The sequence below is a fragment of the Eubalaena glacialis genome, chromosome 1 (assembly GCF_028564815.1).
Source record: "Eubalaena glacialis isolate mEubGla1 chromosome 1, mEubGla1.1.hap2.+ XY, whole genome shotgun sequence".
Taxonomy (NCBI): domain Eukaryota; kingdom Metazoa; phylum Chordata; class Mammalia; order Artiodactyla; family Balaenidae; genus Eubalaena; species Eubalaena glacialis.
Window position 1 is genome coordinate 185,420,295 of NC_083716.1, and position 24,463 is coordinate 185,444,757.

The 24,463-nt window shown below is 42.6% G+C and overlaps 1 protein-coding gene across 1 annotated transcript in view; it reads right to left on the minus strand.

Annotated features, from left to right (window-relative positions):
• Window positions 1–513: 513 nt before the first annotated feature.
• The window catches only part of TTN (titin), a 280,899-nt gene continuing 256,949 nt past the window's right edge, over window positions 514–24,463 (minus strand). The window contains exons 286-314 of the mRNA XM_061185429.1: window positions 24,161–24,454; window positions 23,161–23,448; window positions 22,744–23,043; window positions 20,578–22,644; window positions 20,174–20,476; window positions 19,750–20,055; window positions 19,365–19,655; window positions 18,973–19,269; window positions 18,538–18,843; window positions 17,380–17,685; window positions 17,013–17,294; window positions 16,239–16,832; window positions 15,830–16,117; window positions 15,423–15,722; window positions 14,598–14,900; window positions 13,741–14,043; window positions 13,055–13,639; window positions 12,621–12,926; window positions 12,206–12,505; window positions 10,962–11,537; window positions 10,537–10,842; window positions 9,574–10,167; window positions 3,981–9,448; window positions 3,750–3,905; window positions 3,465–3,621; window positions 2,028–2,719; window positions 1,778–1,931; window positions 950–1,252; window positions 514–812 (exon numbers count right to left, since the gene is read on the minus strand). Of these exons, the coding sequence (XP_061041412.1) occupies window positions 514–812; window positions 950–1,252; window positions 1,778–1,931; window positions 2,028–2,719; window positions 3,465–3,621; window positions 3,750–3,905; window positions 3,981–9,448; window positions 9,574–10,167; window positions 10,537–10,842; window positions 10,962–11,537; window positions 12,206–12,505; window positions 12,621–12,926; window positions 13,055–13,639; window positions 13,741–14,043; window positions 14,598–14,900; window positions 15,423–15,722; window positions 15,830–16,117; window positions 16,239–16,832; window positions 17,013–17,294; window positions 17,380–17,685; window positions 18,538–18,843; window positions 18,973–19,269; window positions 19,365–19,655; window positions 19,750–20,055; window positions 20,174–20,476; window positions 20,578–22,644; window positions 22,744–23,043; window positions 23,161–23,448; window positions 24,161–24,454 (16,724 nt within the window). The remainder of the gene's footprint in view (window positions 813–949; window positions 1,253–1,777; window positions 1,932–2,027; window positions 2,720–3,464; window positions 3,622–3,749; window positions 3,906–3,980; window positions 9,449–9,573; window positions 10,168–10,536; window positions 10,843–10,961; window positions 11,538–12,205; window positions 12,506–12,620; window positions 12,927–13,054; window positions 13,640–13,740; window positions 14,044–14,597; window positions 14,901–15,422; window positions 15,723–15,829; window positions 16,118–16,238; window positions 16,833–17,012; window positions 17,295–17,379; window positions 17,686–18,537; window positions 18,844–18,972; window positions 19,270–19,364; window positions 19,656–19,749; window positions 20,056–20,173; window positions 20,477–20,577; window positions 22,645–22,743; window positions 23,044–23,160; window positions 23,449–24,160; window positions 24,455–24,463) is intronic.

A 24,463-nucleotide genomic window follows, 5' to 3' on the forward strand; every position in this document is an offset into this window, starting at 1 on the left:
ACAGGAGGGTAAATGCAAACATCACCAATGCCTTACATTTCTGATTCAGTAAGTATTGGTGCACATATCAGGTGACGTGCACAGCATCGTGTCGGTGGATAGGACATCTTCAATGGGGAATTTCTCGACCCATTGAGGCATACTTAGACATCAACATTATGTTGAGGCACAAAGATTGATTAAGTGTTGAGCAGGGTATTCGTTCCATAAGAAACTTTCTCCTACCAACAGTTAGTTTCAACAGTTACATTGTAAAATGTCATAAAATAAATGGTACAAAACTTTATAACCGTTAATTCGGCTATATACAGTATGTACATGTCACTAGAAAATGTATAATCTTCTTAGGTCAACAATTAGGAAAAGATTGAAATGCATATTTTTGAACTTCGACTCATTCAGGTTGATACAAAACTACATTTTTTTTTAAAGTATTTACAGATCAGAAAGATTAGTCTATGTGAATCGTTCAGGAAAGGTTAAGAATGTCTGAATATGAGAGCACAGGCCCTCTTAAATGGATCGAATATTTATATTCACAGTAGCAGAGTCAGATCCAAATTCATTCTCTAAGCTCAGGGTATAAAGTCCACCATCTTGTTTCTGTACGTCCATGATGATCAGAGTTGTCAGGTCATCTGTGTTTTCAATATGGAATCTCCCTTGCTGTTCTTGATTTTGAATTTTTCTTCCACCATGGGACCATGTTATTTCCGGGGTAGGCTCACCCGTAAAAGCGCAGGCTACTGTTAAAACTTTGCCCTCGTCAATGCTGATGTCAGAGGGAAGAGCTTCAATTTTAGGTGGAATTCCTTTATGGAACAACAACAACAAAAAAGTTTTAGGATCACTGAAAATATAACAATTTGCTTTCTACTGAATTGTATGTACTAAGGACTCTACCATGCTACTCGGCTTGTCTACCTCTACCAGTAATTTGATTGCTCACCTCTTAGGCCTGCTTTAAGCATCCTACTGGTTGAGCTTTCCAGTTGTGTCATACTAGATTTTCCCATAAAACTGCTGGAACTCATTTCTACAAAGGACTCTTGCATGGAGGACATGCCTTGGGCAGACATGCTTGCAAATTTCATTTCGGTCATGCTGCTAGCACTGCTGCTGCTGAAACTGCTGAAGGAGGCCTCCTGCTTAGAGGCAGACATTTGGACTGACTGAGATGAGAAGCTTCCTCGCAAGCTCGTGTCACCACTTGTCCTCAATACTACCTCTCTGGGAGGTTCTTCAACTAGAGCTGTGGAGCATAGCAGATACACAGTGAACACCAATGACATCTGGTTAATTGGTGACATCTGACACTGACTTACAGAAATGGAACACTTAGACACACACACAGAAATGCAACCCAAACAATTTGCTGTGGAAGCATAAGCAAATACATACATACAGTTGTCAAGAGCTAGCTCAGTGTCTCCCAGAAACGAATCCTTATATTTCTATCATTACATTACATGCAGGTGCTAGAATCACTAGGAGAAAAATGATTAGTCATACAGAAAATAATTTTTATATTGTGCATTCTGAAAATACATGTAATAGGACAGTTGGTAGCTTTGCTTTGAAAGTTAACTTATCCATGTTTCTGTCTAGCTGTAAAGAAACGTTGACCGTTAAGAATGAATTCACACAGGAGGCCGGTGTCTCTTACACATGGGGCTCCAGAGAGTTTGCTGGGCTCAGAAGACAAAAGCAAAAAACAAACAAAAAAACTCAGATAACAGCCTTAAGCAAGTAAGGAAAATGGTAAAGATATACTTACGAAGGACCGTTAAGGAAGCAGTAGCTGAACATTGGCCATGGAAATTTTTGGCCTTAATTGTGTATTTCCCACTGTCACTTACTGAGGCATTTCGGATTTCAAGAGAATATACATTTCTGGAGCGACTTACGCTGATATTTGAAGAAACAGAAATCTAAAAAGAAGAGAAAAAAAGGGTTTCTTTGAGCTCTTCAGGAGTAGATGGAGTATTTAAAGTTTTCTTCAGTGGTATATTCATAACTCAACTTACTGGCAGGTTGTTTTTAAACCATTCGATTTCAGGCGATGGCTCACCACTGATTTCACAAGAAAAGAGAACATTTTGTCCTTCGTTAACATTTTGAGATCTGGGCTGGGAGATGAAGGCTGGAGCATCTGAGAGTTCTTTGCTCAGGGTCAGATCATACTGACACTTGATGATTCCTTGGCTGGTTTTGCCAATGCAGGTGAGGATCCCTTCATCTTTGTGACCAGCCTGCTTGATGGTCAGCGTCTGGTCGCTGCCTGAGACGCCATATCTGTACTCCTCGGAGTTACTGAGCTCTACCCCATTCAATACCCATTTCACATCAGTGGCACCAGCAATGTTGGCTTTTAAAGTCACTTTCTGACCATCAGGTATACTCATCTGAGTAGAATATGCTTTAATCTCAGCATCAGTTCTGATTTCTTCTGATGCCTGTGATGTTTTAGTGATTTCCTCATGGACAATGGATTTTTCCAGGGAGGTCGCTTCTGATTTCTTGACTTTTTCGGAAATCAGAACTGTTGAAGCTTCCTCCTTGAGGGCCAGCTTCTCTGGAGACTTCACCTCTGACATCTTGATTTCTTCAGAAATTAGGGCTTTTTTGGAAATTTCCTCTTGGACAGCAGCCTTCTTCTGGGATGTACTTTTGGAGGTCTTTTGTGTAGATACTTTCTGTATCTCGGTGTCTGTTACAGCTGAAAAAGAAAGCTCTATAAGGCAAACTGAATTGGAAAGAGGCCCCACCCTCTTCTCTTGTGGATTCTGTAAGTGAATAATATACAAAGAAAAAATATTGACTTAACGCATGCAGTGTAGGTAATACCTAATTCTTTCTCAGTCCCAATCTTGGAAAGTTGTCATGCATGACTTTGGAGATCAGTGTAATGATTATTTAAACTAAACTAAACAGAAGAATGATTTTTATGACTTAAGGGGAAAAAAAGTTTTGAAAAGAATAGTTGAAGGATTTAGGAGATGGGTGGATTTAGGAGATTTTGAGTAATTAAAACAATTGAATTATGTTTTAGAAGACTGATATGAAAGCAAACTAATTTTAATTGGGAAAACTGATACACTTCTTTCATTAACTTTCCACTGCTTTGGAAAATTAGCAAGAGTGAAGTTTTAGGGAAGAAGTGCCATTTTGTATATTCACCTGACTTTATTCTTAAACGTTCCTGGGAGCAGGAATCTTATATAATCTCTATGGAATCTTATATAACACCACATACAATTAGACACTTAATAAATATAAAAGTATATGATAACTTCAAATATGTGTATTTGTACATTTGTGTACAAATGGTATTCTGTAACTTGGTAAAACAGTTTTATTTTAATACTTTGTGTGTGTGTGTGTGTGTGTAAGGAATAGTGTTTAGAAATGTTTCCTTCATATTGTTTTCTGAAAATTATTGGTAAGAATAAAAGCCAACCTACCTTTTATTGTTAATTTGCAGCTAGAGGACACAGATCCAGCTGAATTTGTTATTGTACAAGTATAAAGTCCACCGTCAGAAGTATCAGTCTTATGAATTTCTAGGAAGAATCCTCCTTTGTCTTCAGAGAGTTTATATTTACCTCCTTGTGTTATAGCCTGTAGAATGCACGTGATTTGAGTTTTAAAAAGTGATTTACTTTTAAACTTTCTTTGGGAGATGGGGAAGAGGGAAGAGGTTAGTTTTTTTAGAAGGTAAGATTAAGGATCATTTAAGAACTGGTTACCTTTCCATCCTTTGTCCAGGTGACAGTTGGCTGGGGTTTTCCAGTAGCTTTAACTGCAAATTTAGTGACACTGTCTGAAGAAATAGTTGTATCCTGCAGCCCAGTAACAATTACTGGTTTTGTGGAAACTGGTTCAGGAGCTTTTGGTTCAGTTTTCTTGATTTCTGTTGGCTCAGCAGTTTTTGGAGCTGCTTTCTTGGTTTCTGTTGGCTCAGCAGTTTTTGGAGCTGCTTTCTTGGTTTCTGTTGACTCGGCAGTTTTCTGAGCTGCTTTCTTGGTTTCTGATATGCTTGAAACTTCCTCATGGATATTCTTAAAGGCTTGTCCCACAAATTGGAAGTTAGTTTTGGAAGTTCCACCTTCACCAGAAATCTCACAAACATATTCTCCACAATCAGATTCAGTGAGGTTATGGATTTTGAGCTCATAGGTACCATCTGCCGAATAATGAAACTGGAAATGCCCATTTTCCTTCAGTTTCTTGCCATCTTTATACCAGGCGACCTCTTTTGCACACAATACAGTACTTTCGACCACACAGGTCAGCTTTGCTGTATCTTTAGAAGCTTCTGCTTTCAAGGACTGAATTATCTTGGGTGGGGCAGCGACTGGCAGCTGCTGAACCTTTTCTGTTGGTGTGGGTTTTGTCTCTGTGGGTGATACAGCTTTTGGGTGAGAAGTCACCAGTTCTGGGGATTTCACTTGTTTTGGAGACTTGACTCCTTCTGGGGATTTTACCCGAGGCTCTGGGGATTTGACTTTTGGTGGTGATGTCAGAGCCTTCTCAGTAACCCTGGCCTTTTGAATGGTCAGAGTAAACTGTGCCTCTTGCTTCCCTTCGCTGTTCTCTACCACCACGCTGTAGTTGCCCTCATCCGAAGCCTGGACTGAAGAGATCTCAAAGGTCGATTTGTACTTTGCGGTGGTCACTTGGTGGCGGGCGGAAGTGCTTATGACTTGTCCCCTACGCAGCCATGTCACAGTCGGTACCGGCTCACCATCTGTATCGCAAGAAAACCTTGCAGAGTCGCCTTCATACACCGTTATGGACCTCGGCTTCATGAGAATTCTTGCTGCCAAAGTCGTCTTGATCTTCCTGTGTGTGGATTTTTCTTCCAGTGACTTTTCTTCGACTGCAGCACTTTTCATTTCTGCAGATGCATGGTGTTCATACGATGAGAGACTTTCCCTTGTCTCTGTCATCTGTGATTTCATTTCCCTGATGGAAGAGGAAGCTTCCATCTCAGATGTTTTCTTAAATGATGAAACCGCATAGGCCTCTGTTCTCGTCAGCTCAGGGAAAACAGATCGGGGGACCTCTTCGTCTCTGCGCTGGGAAGCATAGGTGGTGTAATCCCCTCCCGTGACGTCCAAGGTTGCATAGTCAGAAGCCTCACCTTTGTAGTTGGTGCACACGGCACGGTATGTTCCGCTGTCATCAATATGACAGTCCAGAATTTCCAGGGTCAGGACCCCACTGGTGTTGGTGTAATGAATCTTACTGCTCTCTTGGAGTTCTACACCGTTGTGGTACCATTTGACCTCGGCAGTTGGCTTAGACTGAACATTTAAGATAAAACGTGTATTTTGGCCGCACGGTACCCTGTGGGAGCGCATCCTCAGTGTGATTCGAGGCATGTGGTCCAGCGTAAAAGGCTGCTGACTCAAAACCTCATACTTCCTTTCTGATGTCTTCTGAGTTTTTAAAGCAGCTTTCATGGACTCGTACCTGGAAAAGATATCAAATCTTGCCGACCTCTCAAATCTTGACAGTGATCGCTCACTAGACACAGGGCTGGGGGAACGTGGGCGAGTCCTCTCTGGGGTAGGAGACCTTCTTTCTACGTCATCTTCATATTCATATTCCTCAGCTGGCTGTGGCCGCGGCCGGATCAGCTCGGACACCGGCCTCATCAACTCGATGTAGGTCGGAGACAGGGAGCGCCGGCGTCTCAGCAGCCTGGACACCGAGGAGGAAGTGTCTCTCTGAGTGTGTTTGGAGATCTCATATTCTTCCTCAGTTTCCGTTATTTCAGTCACTTCTCTATGGCGTCTTGATTTCTTTCTAGATTTTTCTTCCTTCGCCATGTGGTCCAGCTCGCTTTTGTATTCCGAGAGGCGCCGGGTGGTGGTGACTGGACGCAGCAGCTCCTGGTCCTCTCTCTCGGCCATGATCCTCTGCCGCTGCCTGGGCTGCCTGTGCGAGGCGCGGGCGTGCCGCTCCCGCAGCTCTGCGTAACTCGTGCTGGTCTCTGCCTTCGTTGGGATGTGATACGTTGAGTATCTGAAGTCTTTTCTTGCTTCCTCCACCTTGACCTGAGCTTGTGGGGAAGGGTAACGCAGACTCGAAAGCTCAAAACGTGGAGGGCTCCGGCTTGGGGGTGAGGCTGAAAAACCCAGTTCCAGCTCTTCTTCAAGACGCAGCCTCTCTTCCTCTGTTCTCTTCATTGCCAGGTAGTCGTCAATGGGCAGGAGCAATTCTTCATCCGAGATGTCACCGAGAGAACGTCTCCTGGGTCTGTAATAAAAGTAATAATCAGGAGAAGGTGTACGCCGGCGGGCTGGTCTCACCATTTCAAGGTCGTCTTGGGACAGTTTGGGAATCCTCCACTTGGGTCTGTATTGATCAGTGATGCGTGGAAGAGGCATCACGTAGAACTGTTCCCATCTTGAAAGGCGGATGCGCTTGGGTCTTTTCTGTACAACTCTGTCCATCTTCCCAGGCATTTCAAATTGATCGCGTATCTTTTTGTACCATTTCATGTCAGACATGGGCACGAACTGCTTAATGTGTTGGTCTTCTTCTATGGTGGCCGGTTTGTACTTGCGTGGCTCTGGTACTTCGTAAGGCATGCGGAGTTTTCTCTCCTCCTTCTTTTCTTCCGTCTCAAGTCGGTATTCCCCTTTTACAGTCTTGGTGCTGACGGCTGGTTTGTAAAGGATGGCAGCTTCTCTCAGTGCCTCCTGGGCAACCTGTGTCAGTGGCACAGTCTCAGTTCCGGAAAGAATTTCAGCCATTCTTAGCGTCTTGTCAATTTGCCTCTGTACGTGTCGTTCGCGCTCCTCCTTAGTCTTGAATTCCTGTTTGACGTACCTCAGGCGTTCCACTTGTAGGTGGGCCTGGCAGCTGGTGGATCCAGCAGTGTTTGTGGCTGTGACTCTATAGTAACCCGTGTCTTCAGGCAAAGTATCCCTGATATGAAGAGCATAATAATCCAAGCCTTCGTGGATAATTTCAATGTTAGGCCCGAGGGACAGTGGCCGACCGTCTTTCTCCCATTTTAATGTTGGCGGGGGGATGCCAGACACCCTGATCTCAAAGCAGACACTTTGGCCTTCTTGGCATTCTGCGTTTGCCAGTAGCCGTTTGAACATGGGTCTTAGAGTCGTACCTGTTGGAGGTGGGTGTGGGGTCACAGTCAGCTTTGCTTTGCAGCTGTCTTCACCGTATTTGTTTTTTGCCACAACAGTGTATTCGGCAGCATCATCCGTAGTTACACTGTTGATTGTTAATTGGTAAAGACCCTTGTCGGACTCAAATGTGTACTTCCTATCATCATCACCTGGTTTGATTTTCTGACCTGATTTATACCATGTTACTCGAGGCTCTGGGTGGACAGTTATAGTTACTCCAAACCGGACATTTTCACCCACATAAACTGTCCTGTTATAGAGAGGCAGCGTGAATTCTGGTGGCCTTTCCAGGAGCCTCATGGTATCTGTTCTGCGCTTAATTTTCTTTATAGTTCTACGGCAGTAATAGTCGTAAACTTCTCTCACACCTTTAACAAACAGCTCTGCGTAAGAACTGTCTTCCCCATAGTCATTGACTACTTTGCATCTGTAGGTACCGTCATCAAATTTGGTAATGTGTTTGACATACATGGTGGCCACTCCATCGTCATAGGTGATTTCATATTTCTCACTGTTCTCCAGCTGTCTGACACCAAAGTACCAAGTCACTTGGGTAGACTGATCGTAATTTTCAATTTTGCATACGTATTTGACATATCCTCCTTCTTCACCGACTGCATGCATTATCTGCCCAGAAACTGGGCCGATTTCAACGGATGCCACTTTAACTTTAGCGACGCTCACTCCCTTCTGAGATCGAATTGCACCACCACAGGAGATCCTGGCTGCAGACACAACCAAGTTGAGGTCTTTCTTGATCAGGGTGTGGTAGTAACGTCGGTGTTTCAATGTCCTGATCACTTTAGTACTGACTCTTTCTATCTTCTGCTTCAGCCACGGGTGCTGGAGAGCCTCAGATGCTGTCATGCGAGATTTTCTGTCTTTCACTAACAGCCGGTCAACAAAGTCCATGGCTTCAAGGCTGATCTCTTGGAATGCTTCTTCATCAAAGGTATATTCAGCATTCATGATGTTCTCAATTACCTGTTGGTTAGTTTCGGCCAGGAATGGATTGATACCACTCAACAGCACATATACCAGTGTTCCGAGTGACCACATGTCTGTGGCTGTGCTGACAACATCATGCTGGTGGACTTCAGGTGCATAGTATTCAGGGGCAGTGAACAGAAGCCTAAAGATGTCCCCTGGCTTCAGCTGATGGGCTTGACCGAATTCTATGATTTTAATGGTGGAGCTCCTTCTTGTTTGGTAAATGATATTTTCTGGTCTAATATCAAAGTGTCCAATATTATGACTGTGTAAGAACTCAAGTGCTTCACAGACCTGGCGAACATAGCTTACAATTTCTCTCTCATTAAGTTCAAAAACACTTGTGTTAATGCGTTCAAATATGTCAAGTCCTGATATGAACTCAAAGATCATAACTAATTCTTCCATGCTTTCAAATGATTCATGGAGGTATAAGATATTTCGGTGCCTAGTGATGTTTAGAATGGAAATTTCTTTCTTTACCAAAACCTGATCAGTCCCTTTGACTTTAACAAATTTGGCCATGTATGTCTTCTTTGAGGATGTTTCAACACAACGGTGGACAATTCCAAACTGACCACGCCCAAGATCTTCAGCAATCATATATTTCTCATAGAGTTCCTTGGTTGAAGAGTGAGATGCTTTGGTCATAGAAACTTCCCTGGTTTCATCAACCTCTTCATCATAGTTCATAGCTCTGGTCTTATCTTCTTTGGTTATGGTTGGTTCTGAAGGCTCAGAAGGCTTGCTCAGGCCAAATTTATTTTCCGCTATTATACGGAACTGGTAACTTGTTTTCCCAAATAAGTTGATTACGGTATAGTGTGTTTCTCGGGCCTGTCCTACGCGGATCCATCTTTCTGCAGTGGTCGCACATTTTTCAACAATGTAGTTGGTGATTTTGCTGCCACCATCAGAAGCTGGCTCAGTCCATGTTAAGTTGACAGAATCTCGTGAGACGTCACTAACTTTGACTCCTCTGGGTGGGTCGGGAACATCGGCCACGTCCAGTTCAACTGTCTTCTGATCAATTCCAAATCTGTTTTTAGCACAGACCACATAGAAACCAGCATCTTTTCTCTCCACTCCGTTGGGGAAAACAAGTGATGTGAAAGATCTTGTGACAATAACTTGGTAGTGGCCATTGTTGTTGATGAGATCTTGTCCTTTCTGCCAGGTGATCACTGGGGCTGGTTTGCCACTGAATGGGATCTTAATGCTGATTACCTCACCTCGGAGAGCGTGGACTGCTCCCATGCCTTCAAGATTTTTAGGCAAGTGTATCTTGGCTGGAACTGTATCAGAATAAAAGAAGGAAGAATATAATTTAGCAATACCCAACACTATTTAAGAGCACCCCCCACCCCAATTAATAATATGTAATCTAGCACCAAAATGATGTTTGCTGATTTGTTTTTACCTTCTACTTCCAAGGAGGCAGTGCCAGACACAGACCCTCCTTGGTTGGTAGCTCTGACTTGGTAAACTGTGGCATCATCATCTGTGACGCTTGCAATGATGAGCTGGTGGTAGCCACCCTTAAACTCTTGAATCCTGTACTTTAATCCATCTGCAATGATTTCTTTGCCTTGTCTGTACCATTTCACAACTGGTTTTGGATGACCAGTCACTTTGCAGACCAAAGTAGCATTGCTGTGATATCTGACATTTAGATTTCTCAGTTCCTCTTTAAAGTGTGGTGCCTGAATTGGGACATCAGATTTGGGAGTGACAGGTTCTGATATTTCACTCCATTCGCCTTCCCCACCTAGGTTTTCACATTTCACACGGAACTCATATTCAAGACCTTCAATAAGGTTTTGCACTGAAAAGACGGTTTCTCGAATTTCATCTGTTGTCACAGCAATCCACTTGTTCTGCTTCTTCTCACGCTTCTCAAGGTAGTAATTTCTAATCTTTGCACCTCCATCACTGGCAGGTGGCTTCCAGGCCACAACACAAGAATCTTTTGTGACAGCAGCAATAGTTGGTTTGCCAGGAGCACCTGGTTTTTCTGTTTAAAACAAACAAAAAGCATTTGACTCATGGGGTGAAACAAACAGCTTTATGAAGAGCTTATTTTTTAAAAAATAAAATGTTATGAACCCAAAGTTCTATTAAGAATAACTAATCCAGAAAAATGAAATTGGTTACTTTATGCCGAGAAACTTACCAAAACACAAAGTTCCTTTTTAGAGAAAAAGGGGATAAGGTATACATGTGCCCTTTTAGATAAGCAAAAATTCAATTTAAGTGAGATAAAAGGCACTTGTATTTTAGTTGAATCTTTGCTATCTCCTTTCAAAAGTTATTTCTGTTTAAAAAAAAAGTTTTACATACAGATGGAATTTGGCCATAGGAAGACTGTAGAGGTTGTACTCACCAAATGGACTCTTAATGATCACAACTGAGGAGACTTCTAGAGGGTCACTGATGCCAAACGTGTTCTGAGCCAAAACCCGGAAGTAATACCCAGCATTTTCTGTGAGGTTCACAATTCTACAGGTTGTCACTGAGATGGCTGAAGACACCAATTGCCATTCAGCCCCTTCCTTGGCCTCACATTTCTCTACCACATAATTGGTGATCCAGGAGCCTCCGTCATCTGCAGGTGGTTTCCAGCTGATCACCACAGAGTTCTTCAATAGAGCTTCAATCACAATTGGTCCTGTAGGTTTGTCTGGTTTATCTGTTGGGAGAAAATACAATTGGAGTGGTTTCTGTAGTGTGTCTCCCAAGATTTTTTTCTTTTTTCTTTTTTCTTTAAAAACAACAAAAAAAACCCCACTGAAAATGAAAATAAAATACCTTGTATTTCCACATCAAGGATGGCATCCACTGTTCCAAGAACATTGCTGAGCTGAACTTTGTATTTCCCAGCGTGAGTCTTACGTTGGACATTCTTCATGACGAGATGAGTATAGTGCTCAGTGTTTTCAATAGCAGTGTTTTCTGAGTTTTGCAAAAGTTTCTGGCCATGGAACCAAGTGATGGCAGGTACCGGACGGCCAATGTACATAACGTGAAGTCGAAGCGTTGACCCCACAGCACCGTAATACTTCTCTTTCAGTGGGTAACCGGGATGGAATTGTGGCGTTGCTTGCAGGAGAAGCTTACTACTGGATTCTACTTCTCCAACCTCATTGGTAGCTATGCAGGTATAAACGCCTTCATCATCTTGTTCCTCGGTCATTACTGTTAGGGTATGTGTGCGTCCATCTGAAGACATTTTGTACTTGCGGCTTTGTATCAGCTCCTTACCAAATCGGTACCATTTAATGTCTGGTAGAGGCCTTCCAACAATCTGGCATGAGAGTTGAGCAGCTTCACCCAGTTTGGTGGTGACATCCTTCATTTCTTTGCGTACTCCTGGGGCCTCTCCAGCTGAAGGGTATGAAAGATAACATTAATGCATTATTGTTACTACTGAATCTATAATCCTCTGTCCTTGTATATCAGGAATGAATTCATCCTATTGACTAATACTTTTTTAGACACCATTATTTACATATGAGTCTAATTCTTAAAAAGGCTTCACCGTGACTGGAGGATCATCTGGAAAGTAGAGATTCAATGAGCACATCATATTATTATGTAGAGTGACTTTTTATGATTGGGAGGTATTAACAATGTATAGGGTTTTGGGGAAATATTAGTTCTCTATAAATCTGTAGATTTTTTTTTTTTTTTTTTTTTTTAAATCTGTAGATTTGCCCTTACTTAGGTTCACTGAAGTGGGGTACATTTGTTGACCCTTCAAGTCTTACTAGGAGTATTAAAAAAAAAAAACCCATTGTATTCAAGGGAGAAATTGCTTTAGGAATCAGTTCACTGCACCTAACAGTTCACTGCTGAGGTTATGTGCTTGGAATGACTTCCTTTAGAATGCATCAACTATTCCCTGTGTGTGCATATGCCAGAGTGAGTGATTTCTTTCCAAACACTTGCTCTCTAGTAAAGCTTTCTGGAGATCTACTTAGTCCAGAGGAAGAATTAGCCTTAACATGTTGCTCAGTTTGTAAACCATAAGCAGAGAACTAACGGCTACTTACATGTTAGTTTCGTCTTTACAGACATAGCGGTTCTTCGAGGTCTGCTCAGCCCTGTCTCATTCTCAGCGAAAACCCTGAATTCATACTCTGTAGCTTCCAGCAAACCCCCTATTGTGAATTGCCTGTCCTTGATGCGGTCCTTACTGCTCTTCTTCCAGACATTGTCTCCAGATTGTCTATATTCAACCCAGTATCCAAGGATTTCTTTGCCACCATCACATTCAGGTTTCTCCCACTGTAGAGTGACGCTGTCTTTGGATATTGAAAGAATCTCGAGTTCTCCAGGTTGGCTTGGCTTATCTGAAATGTTTGAAAACAGTTGAAAAGGAAATCAGCTTTCCTGCTGAAATAAAAGAAAGAGAGCAAAGATGGTTTGCCTCTCTGATTCTAACCCCTTTGGAAACTCTTTCCTTACCAAATGGATCTTTGCAAACAACTGGTTCAGAAGCAGGGCTGGTCTCGCTTAGGCCAACGTCATTCTGTGCGATGATGCGGAACTGATATTCCGCGTCGGGAACAAGCCCGGTGATGGTGTACATTGTGGTGGTGATCTGAGTCTTGTTGTGTCTGACCCACTTGTCAGTTGATGTCTCCTTGCGTTCAATGTAGTAGCCTGTGACCCGAGAACCACCATCGTCTCTGGGCCGGGACCAGGACAGGCTGACAGAACTCTTGGTCACATCTAGTACTTCTGGGGGATTGCTTGGAGGCTCGGGAGGGTCTGGGAATGTAAGTGGAAAACACATGTGTTAGAGTGCAGTCCCAACTCGTGTAAGCTGGTGGCTTTCCTTTCGAAACAAAAGAGCACTGAGAGGATTTTTACAGTGTTATGGTTGGAAGAGCACTTACTCAGTGGTGTTTTTGGTATCACTGGTTCCTCAGATTTCAAGGGTTTGCTTATTCCAAACTGGTTTTCTGCTGAAACACGGAAATGGTACTCCACGTTTTCTTTGAGGCCTTTTACGACCAGAGATGTACCTCGGACTCTGGAGTCGATGGTGTACCAGGCGGCTTTAGGCACTTCTCGTCTCTCGAGGATGTAGCCTAAGATGTCAGCACCACCATCATCGGCAGGGGGTCTCCAACTGACCCTTACAGAGCGAGCTTGTATGTCGTCATATTCAAGTGGCCCTTCTGGAGTGTTGGGACTTCCTATCACCCTGACCTTGATGTAGACAGCCTTCTTGCCACATTTGTTTTCCAGAACCAGGTCGTAAGTGCCAGAATCATCCCTGTCTGCTTCTTTGATTACAAGCTCAGTGTGAGTTTCAGAGGTTGCAATCATGGCACGCTTACTAATATCTTGGCCTTCCTTGGTCCATTTACATATTGGGAATGGTTTTCCTTTGATTGGTATGGTAAGTCTGATGACCCCACCTTGTCTTACAAAGATACCTTCCTGGTATCTTTCATCAAGTTCATAGTCAGGATATTCTGGGAAGAAAGGTAGGGTTACAATTAGCATTTTGGGAGGCGGGTGTAGGAAATAAGTCTTAAGGCAATTATAGCAGAAAGTAAATGATCATATGTCTTACCGAGCATTTCCGTGACTTTGACTGTTCCTGGTACCTCAGCGGGCTCCCCAGGTCCACCAGCATTACAAGCTAGGACACGGAATCTGTATTCAGTGCCCTGAGGTAGGTGTGTGAGAGTATACTCCCGAATCTTGGTTGGGGTGGTGTTGCATTTGGTCCATTCATATTGATCAACTTTTTGCATTTCGATCAAGTAGCCTGTGACTTTAGATCCTCCTTCATCTTCTGGAACACTCCAGGCCAGGGAGACTGATGTCCTTGTTGTATCAGTAACTCTTGGGTTTTGTGGCTTTCCTGGAGGAGCTGGGAATAAGAATAAGACAAAAACATACTTGTTAAAGTTTCTGCAAAGTTGAAAATCAAATGCACCACCTAACAATTTCAGTGAGTTGTGGAAACATGGACTATAACATTAGAATATTTTTCATTTTGTAAATATTTAATTCATTTTAATCAGTTAACATTACTTAAAGCTCTTGGTTTTTCCTTTGTCTTATTTGTGCTTTGTTTATAATCACTAATACTATCTTACATTTACCATCAGTTTTTAAAGTGCTTCCAGAAATATTAACTTGCTTTAAAATTTTAACTGTGATATAGGGTGTGTATTGTGAGTTCCATTTTAAAGAGGGAGAAATAGACTCAAGAGAAGAATATAAAGTTATTTGCCCAAAGTTGCCCGGGGTTGGAGTGGGGAGGGGATTGATGACAGAGGACACAACTGAACTTTTTGAGCTGTTGGAAATATTCTATATTTTGATTGTGGTTATACAAAACTTATAGAATTCTATATTTCAGAAGGGTGACTGTTACCACATTAAATTATACCTCAATAAACTTATACAAAAGGTATTTACCAATTGGATCCATGGCAATGGTGGGTTTGGAAGGACGGCTTGGTTTTCCAGTTCCTCTCACGTTAATGGCTGTGACACGGTGTTCATATTCTAAGCCTTCAGTAAGGCCAGTGGAACGGTACCGTGTCATCGTCACTGGTACTTTATTTACACGGACCCATCGATCTGCTCTCACTTCTTTGCGCTCCACGATATATCCAGTCACTTGGGAGCCACCGTCATCTTCTGGTGGGTACCAAGTAAGTGTCATGCCCTCACGTGAGACATCAAATATCTGTAATGTTTCTGGAGGTCCAGGAATATCTGCAGCAAGACAGAGGTAAACACAACATGGCACCATGAATAAATTGAAGACTCATACATTTGTATAAGTGTGTCTTGTATATACCATCTTAAAATGGTATATATAAGACTCTTGCAACTGTTTTTCTCATGTTTTCATTTTTGTACTTTTCTTGCTGTTCCTCATTTTCTTCAATTTTATAAACATTTATTTAGCATGTATTCTGTATTGTTTCTCACTGTAACAGCCGGTCCTCCCTCCCGCCTTTCCTTCCATCCATCCTTCCCTAACTCCCTCCTCCTCTCTTTCTTCTTAAAAAAAAAACCCCACCCATGTTGAAAACTTCCAAGAAAAGGAGGTTTAGAAACCTTGGAAAGACCCTGGGATTAACTTTGTGACCTATTTTTACTTACATAAGGGTATATTAAGAACAAATTCCTTCTTGTTAATATTTAGAATCAGAGGTGGGGATTCTACCTCTGTGGTGGGGACTCTACCTCTGGGGATTCTACCCAGAGTGGGGGGTGGCGTCCAGGACTTACTGATGCGGCTGCGACATTCTATGGCCTCAGATTGCAAGTACGAGCCGATCCCGAAGCGGTTTGTCGCAGCTATACGGAATGCATACTCGTTTCCTTCAGTGAGTCTGGTAAACTTAAATGTTGATCTAGTCACTGATTCAGACACTGGCAGCCACCCTGGACGATGGGCATCACGTTGTTCTACCACATAGCCACTCAGTGGAGCACCACCATCCAGTTCAGGCGGTCCCCAGGAAATGGTCACTGAAGTAGCATCAATTTCTTCAATCTTGATAGGCCCAGTTGGTGGACCAGGCTTGTCTATGAAAAAAAAAAAAAAGAAATCCCGGAGATTAATTTTCACTTCAAATCAAAATTGGGTGACTAAACAATAACAGCTTGCTTGTGTCTTGGTCTCTCATCCTTACCGAGAATGATAACTTTAATGGTCTCTGAAGTAGTTCCGGTTGCATTCTTCAGTTCAAGTATATAGTCTCCAGTATCTCTGATAGTGGTTTCACGAATGGTTAATTTAGCTACCTTAGTATGGGTTTCAACTGTGACACGCTCTGATTCTCTTAGTTTAGAGCCAGCAAAGAACCAGGAAGCAGCAGGAGGTGGGCGACCAGCAATTGGTATCACCAGCTCTACTGGTCTGCCGGCTGGGACATGGATGGTCTTTTGAGGCATTGTAGAAAGATCGATTGCTGGCAACACTATGAGAAAAAGTAGGCATTTATTCATAAGTATTATTTCTAATGACAAAGTGTCATGAATTCTGAATGTTTCCTTCATTTTCCTTTACTATTATTGTTATTTTGGTGATTTGGTACATACCTCTGAGGTCTTGTACAGTCACGGCTGTGATGATCTCTCTTGGTTCTGACACACCTTTCTCATTTTGTGCCCTTACTCTAAATAAGTACTGTTCACCTTCATTTAAGGAAATAACAGTGTGCTCTAGGACTGTGGGTTTTAAGGTGACAACCTTCATCCATCTCTCGGTGCCAGCTTTGCAGGCCTCAAGAACATAGCCAGTGAGCCGGCTACCACCATCGTAGAGTGGTTTTTCCCAGGCAAGGGTAACAGTCGATTTGGTGACATCGACAACTTCTAGCTTCACAGGCACCAAAGGTACTTCTGAGACCAGAACTGCATCAGATGTTTCACAAGGTTCTCCAATGCCATAGATATTTTCTGGCAACACTCTGAAATAGTACATGGTTCCTTCTATAAGTCCAGAAATTCTGTAGAGCGTCTTGCTGCACTTGGTAGTTACTGTTTTGAATGCTCTCATGGCAGCTTCACGCTTCTCAATAATGTAATTGTTGACAGGAGCGCCACCATCAATTGTGGGAACTTCCCAAGTAATGGTCACAGAATCTCTTGATACTTCCTTAACTTTCACTGAAGGACAGGGACCAGGAGTATCTAAAACAAGAGAATGAAAGATCCGTACTTCCTGTTTGCCTGATTGGTTGATAGATTTTTTGGGGGGGCAGGAAAATATACTCAACATAGTTCCTTTTAGAGAGGTGATAATCAGAGGTTAAGGTGTATCTTTTTAAAGAATCTACTCACAGCATAGTTGATTTTAAGACAAATACTTACCATATACTTTAACAAGGACAGTTGCTGATTTCTTGCCAGATTGGTTTTCAGCTTCAATGGTGTATTTTCCAGCATCATACCGGTTAACTTTGTCCACAATAAGTAAAGAGTAACTCTCAGTGTTGTCAATGATCGCCCGGCTTGCGAGGTCAATGCCCTTCTTGCTCCATGTGATGACGGGTGGTGGTCTTCCAGATACAGACACCATCAGCCGCAACGAGGCCCCAGCTCTGATGGTCACAATCTTCTTTAAATCATCTGCAAGCTCAAGATCCGGTATTTCTGGAAAGTAAATGTCAAAACTTAATTAATTCATGAACAGGTGTGATGAGAAAATAATTCACCTAAAACCTTATATTATAAATACCTAGTCTTTCCATGGGCTCAATTTCAGCAGTTGACTCGCTGTATTCACTCATGCCCTTCACGTTTACAGCGGCAACTCTGAAGGAGTATTTCTGGCCCATTTTAAGGTCTGTCACGGTGAATTCATTATTTCTTATTGTGGTGTTGGTATGCACTCGGTACCACTGATCAGTGTCCTTCTCTTGCATTTCAAGAACATATCCTATGATGTCAGTGCCACCGTCATACATGGGCTTGGTCCAGGCTAAACTAATGCTGTGTTTGGTGGTATCCACAACTCTCGGAGCAGAAGGTGGTCCAGGGGTGTCTATGAAATTTTAAAATAAGGATGCAGGTATTACACAAATAAGGAAGCTTGAGATTTGTATTTTTGGTTTTCAAGACTCACTGAGGCATTATTGTCCTTTGTCCACACTCACCAAGATACTCTTTGTAACTAGGCTCTTCTGATATTGCAGGATAGCACTGTATGCTCTATTATTACTATTATTATTGTTTTAAGAGTTAAACTTCTTTAGAAAGGTAGATGTTTCTTTCTGGCCACTTTGGCTAGCTATGCTGTGTCCTGCTAAGCTCATTGCTAACAGTACCCATTCTCAGGGACTTTAGTTGCTCAGCTTTCAACAGGGTTAATATCACTTGTCACCTCTACATTGCTAAGAAGTACAGGAATAAGTTTCTTCTACTTCCTCGATTCAATCCAAGTGATTTATTCCTTTTAGTTCTTGGGCTTAAACTTTGTACAAGGGTTTGCCACTTATTTCTGAAGCTCTTGTGACAATTATTTTGTTAGGTACTTACTAAAATACAAGAAACTTTATGCTCTGCTAAGCCTCTTAAAAGAGATGTTGTCTTTTATTCTTTTCAGTAGTTATTATCATTACAACAAAATTCTCTCCATTCTTAGGAAGATTTGCAAAATACATCCCTTTCATATTGGTAGTAAAATAGTTTATTTTTTCACAACTGCTAACTTATTGACAGAAGTAGTAGTTGAAATGTTTTCTGTCTTAGGCTGTATTTAAGATCCTTCTAATAAGCATATGCCTTTCTAGACCATTCACAAATTCTACAAGTTATTGGAAATGGCATGTTGGAAAAATTATTTGTAATGTGGTTTTGATGGGCATTAGGGTTATGTATGATTCTTGGAACTCACATGATGGTTCTCTGCAAGAGATAAAGTTGGAAGCTTCGCTGGGTTCGCTGTTACCAGCAGCATTTACTGCGGTCACCCGGAACTGGTAATCACAACCTTCCATCAGGCCAGTCACCTTCAGCCTGGTATCATACACCACATGGTCTTTGTTCACACGTGTCCAGCGCAAGCTCTTCTTCTCACGTTTGTCTACTAGATAGTTGCTGATCTCGTTGCCACCGTCAGATTCAGGTTTTGTCCACTGAATGATGATATGCTCTTTGCCAGCCCCAACTTCTTCAGGTATGCCAGGTTGTGATGGAATAGCTGTTTATATTTTTATGAAAATGAAAGGATGATCAGAATCGCACAAAATCACTATTGCTATGACTGTCCTCCCTTCTCCCTGATCCCATTACATTTCAACTGCTGAACTGTTTGAGTGTTAATACTCACTGAAGGAGTTTCTGGCGACAATGGGCTCTGATTCAACAGGCACACCAGGGCCATATTTGTTTACTGCCCGCACTCGGAATATGTATTCGTTGTTCTTGATGAGTCTTTTAACCACATAGGATAGGGTTGGGCATTCGCCTTCCACAATCACCCAGTTGAGTCTGCTAGTCTCGCGTCTTTCCACGATGTAGTGAGTTATTTCTGCACCTCCATCTTCCTGAGAAAGGCTCCAGGCTAAAGTGCACTTCTCCTCTGTTACTCTGCTGACGGTGAGCTTTCCACATGGGCCCGGGGAATCTGAAACAGGTATAAGGACGAGCAATGAGGAAGGTGTTTCTTTCTGCCCACGCTTGAGAAAGCTATGAAAATCAAAGATCATTTGACGTACTTACCGAGAACTTTGACCACGACAGACACGGCCTTGGTCCCACTGGCATTCTTCACCGTTAAAGTGTATCTTCCACTGTCACTTCTGTCACAGAACTTGATCACAGCAGTTGCTCGTTTGCCAGTGTACTGCAGAGAGACTTTTTCACAGAGATCTAGTTCCTTGTCCCCTTTGGTCCAGATAATTTTGGGTTCAGGTTTGCCACCAACTGCAGCATCGAGAACAAGATCCGAGCCTGCTCTGATGGTAACCAGATCACCCTGTAATCTGGCATCGAGTTCGGCTTTGGGTGGAGCTGTCATAGGCAACATAGATGTGAATGAATATATGATAGTTTATTGTTATAGAAATTGTGATAATTTAAAAGGAGAGCATTGACTATTCTTTACCGTATTCATCTCGGCAAGTGATGGGGCCTGTAGATTCTGATTCTTTGCTAATTACGCCTGCTGCATTCTTGGCCAACACACGGAATTCATAAGTGTCTCCTTCACTGAGAGCAGTAACGGTGAAGAAATTGTCAGATACGATGGTGTAGTTGCACTTGAGCCAGCGACCATCTCCAACTTCACTGACTGGCTTACGCTCTATGATGTAGCCTACAACCTTGCTGCCTCCATCATACACTGGGGCAGACCAAATCAGTGACACCGTTGATCTGGTGACATCTGTCACCTCTGGTCTTCCTGGTGCATCTGGAAGCGATGCAAAAATAAGGTTAAATGCAACTCTGAATTTTGCTAGTACCAATAATGATGACGATGATGGTGATGATGATGATAAACAAATGTACCCTTAAATTCTGATACCTACCAACTGGGTTTTGAGCCATCATAGGTCTTGATGCTTCACTGGCTTTGCCAACGCCTGCGACATTGAGTGCATACGTTCTGAACTGATATTCCAGTCCTTCTACCAAACCAGTCACTTTGTAGTTGCACTCTAAGCATGGCACTTTGTTTTCTTTCACCCAAAGAATGGTGTTACGTTCTTTCTTCTCAACCCAGTAGCCGATGACTTTACTGCCACCATCATGATAGGGTTCTTCCCAGCGAATAGACATGGCATTGGCAGACACACAGTAGACCTCAGGTCTGGTAGGTGCACTTGGTGGGACTAAATATAAGCAAAGGTATCAAATATGAATACAGTTTTATAAAATTCAGGGGAAATATTTAATAATAGAGACTTGGAAATATGATTTTTATTTTTCTTACCAAATGGATGCTCAGCAACGATTGGTGCTGATTCCAGAGGCTTGCTGACGCCAAATCTGTTCTCTGAACTGACACGGAAAAAATATTCCATGTATTTTGTGAGATGAGTGACTTTAATCTGAGTGCGCTTGACGCTGGAATTGACAAGCTGCCAAGCTGTTGTACCCGACTCACGCTTTTCAACTATGTAATTAGTAATATCGGTGCCTCCATCATCTTTAGGTTCAGCCCATGATAGGATGCATGATTCAGCTGAGACAGATGAGACTTCAATGGGGCCAGTTACTGGACCTGGCCTTCCGATGACCACAACTGTGATGGTAAATGTTTTAACACCAGCTGTATTTTCCAGGGTCAAGAAGTACCTTCCAGAGTCACCTCTCATGCTGTCCTTTACAGACAGGGTGGTTCTGTCTTTTGTTGTTGTGATACTCACTCGATCTGTCTCCTTAAGTCTCATTTCTTCAAGCTTCCATGTTACTTTGGGGGCGGGACGACCACTGATTGGCACGTCAATGGTAAACATGCTGCCTGCTTTGCAAGTTATGAGCTGATTGGTAATTCCAGTGAGATCAGCTGTGGGCTCAATTTGAGGCTCCTTGATGATGACAGAAGAGAAGGCTTCCCTGGGTTCACTGTAGCCAGCATCATTCTTGGCCTTCACGCGGAATTCATATTCAGTGTTCTCAATGAGTTGCTCCACCGTGAAAGTCAGCTGTTTGGTGTGACCAGCTTCAACCCAGAAGTCAGATCCCTTTTGTCTCATTTCGAGCAGGTAGCCAGAGATTCGGCTGCCTCCATCATGGTCAGGTTTAAGCCAAGCTAAGACCACAGAGGATTTGCTTGTGTCAATGACATCAAGTCTCTTCGGTGGAGCAGGCTGTTCTGTGGCTACCATTGGTTCTGGCATTTCATAGGGTTCACCAACACCATACTCATTTTCTGCAGAAACACGGAAATAGTATGGAACGCCTTCTACCAGGTCGTTGACCTTGAGGATCTGACGAGTGCATTTTTCACTGACCACCTGCCAACTACGGCGACTGGCTTCTCGTTTCTCTACCACGTAGTGATGGATTCTGGCACCCCCATCAAGGAGAGGGGCATCCCACATCAATGTAACAGATCCCCGGGTCACATCCTTGAAGGTAATTGGGCCAGGTGGGCCTGGAGAGTCTAGCACCTTTACGGTGAATGTGATTGACTTACTACCGCTGTTGTTTTCCACGGTAAGGGTATATTTCCCTGCGTCGTTTCGGTTGCAGTTTTCCACGGTGAGGGTGCTGAAGGAGTCTGTTGTATGGATATCAGCCCGAATGCTAAGGTTAGAGTCAGGTTTGCTCCACACAGCTGTTGGAGTTGGTCTACCCTGATAGGCAATGAAGAGGCGGATACTGGCCCCAGCTCTCACAATATGAGTCTGCTTGAAGTTGGCATCGATGTCTAACTCAGGAGCTGATAATCGGTCAACTGCTTTAATGGTGCCAGTCACTTCACAGCTGTCTCCTTTTCCAGCACCATTGATAGCACTAACCCGGAATTTGTATTCTTCACCTGCTTGTAGATCAGTAACCGTATATCTTGTTTTTACACATCCTTCTGCATTCACCTTGTGCCAGTCTCCTAAGTCAGCTTTGCACATTTCAATAATATACCCAATTATCTCCATCCCTCCGTCAAACACTGGCTTAGACCATTCTAAGCTCACAGTTGTCTTTGATGTGTCTGTCACTTTGACCACAGTGGGAGCACTTGGTGGGTTGACTGGCTCTCTACATTTGATTAGTCTTGAGATTCCACTTGAAGGTCCTACTCCTGCAGCATTTTCAGCCATGACATGGAATTCATACTCATTGCCCTCTGTCAGACCAGTGACTTTGAATCTTGTCTCAGAGATTGGTCGTTTGCTGATCACTTTCACCCATCGCGTGCTTTTCTTTTCTCTCCTTTCAAGGATGTACTGTTGAATTTCACTGCCACCATCTGATTCTGGCCTTGCCCATGTCAGGGTAATGCTATTGCCTGTTACATTACTAGGTTCTGGAGTGCCAGGGGAATCGGGAATAGCTGTAAAATGAAAACAAAGAAAGAAATAAACCAATTAGACACATTTGCTTGGAAGTTAACCTTATGACATAGTACCACTTAGTAAAAATGGTCGCTTACTGTACTGTATTTGAGCAACCACTGGGTCAGAATCCAGTGGCCTGCCAACACCAAACTTGTTGACTGCAGAAATACGGAATTGGTATTCATTGCCAGTTATTAGTTTAGTGGCGGTATAGCTGAGGGCTTCACAATTATCCTCAATTAGCGCCCAAGCAAGTCTGCTGGTTTCCCGTTTTTCAATGATGTAGTGCGATACGGGAGCACAGCCATCATTGAGTGGAGCATCCCACCACAAGGTCATCTTCTCACCAGTTATACTGGTGAATCTTATTGGCCCAACTGGTTTTCCTGGTGTATCTATAAGAAAAAGGTTCCGGAGTTAGTTTCTTTCTCCTTGTCCATTAAAATGCAATCAGGCATGTCTTTAATCCAAGTCCTGTACATTGTAAGATTAAGAAGCTATTTTAGGAGTACCTTGTACTTTCACTGTAATTTCTGCTTTTGTGGAGCCAGATGCATTTTTGGCTTCCACTCTGTATACACCACGATGGTCCCGAGTAGCATCTCTAACAAAGAGGCTGGTGGATCCAAGGACATCGGTTATTTCCATATTCATCCTCTTCTCAATTTCTTCTCCATCTTTGAACCAAGTTACTCGAGGTACTGGTCGTCCTTGCACCAAAGCTTTAATTCTAAGGCTCTCTCCAGACTTAATAGTGACACCATCAAAGTACTCAGGGCCAAACTCTACAATTGGTGCAACTATAAAAGAAAGAGATAATATGCATTAGTTTGGCTTAATAAAGACTTAAATAAGCATGTTTTTCATTAGCACCATATCATAAAGCCTGAAAGGGTAATGCTTATACCAAAGGCTATTTTGAAAGTAGGATTGATAGTTAAGAATTTAGACTATGGGGTTAAACATTTGCATATTATTAGGTTATCGCCTTTGTTATATCTGTCATGTTATTAATCTTGCATTTCCATTTGTAAAAAGAGAAATGAAACATTTACAGATCATTTACTTCCTAATACTGCTGCATATTCAAACAAGTTCCTGTGCCATGCCATCAGCTGCACTCAGGCAAGCTGATAATTGTGCTGTTGGACCTGTGTTGTATTTTACTAACTTCAGTCGAGAGGGACAGTTATTCTTGGGACCTTTTTTTCTTTATTTATTATAAATGACTGAAATCACAAAGCTAAAAACTCATTCCCACTTGCATGCTATTTATATGGAAATGAAATAATAGACATGGTAAAAAAGAATTGATGCTAATTACATTTTCTTCTCTTCATCTGAAAGGTAGAAAATCCAATTCATCCACCTAACAATCTTTGGTAATCTGTATGAAACGTCGTTTCTCTTCCCATTTTTATAGACCAGTGGCCCAAAAAATATATATATATATATTTTTTTTTTAAATGTGAATGCTCTTAGTTACATTGGAAATTGGTTGTAAATGCTTACCATTTTCGTCCCTTGTCATAATAACACCAGAAGACTGTGAGGGCGGGCTTATGGTTCCAACAGCGTTTCTTGCAAGTATTCTGAACTCATATCGATCCCCAGGACTAAGTCCTGTTGCCGTGTACTGGCATTCGCTGACATCACTAAAGTTGCATCTGGTCCAGTGATCGCTCCCTTGCCGTTTCTCGATGCTGTAGGCCACGATCTTACTGCCTCCATCACGCAGTGGTGGGTTCCATTTCAGAGTGATGGTTTCCCGGGTGACATCAATGTAGTCAGGAGTGCCAGGTGGGTCTAAAAATT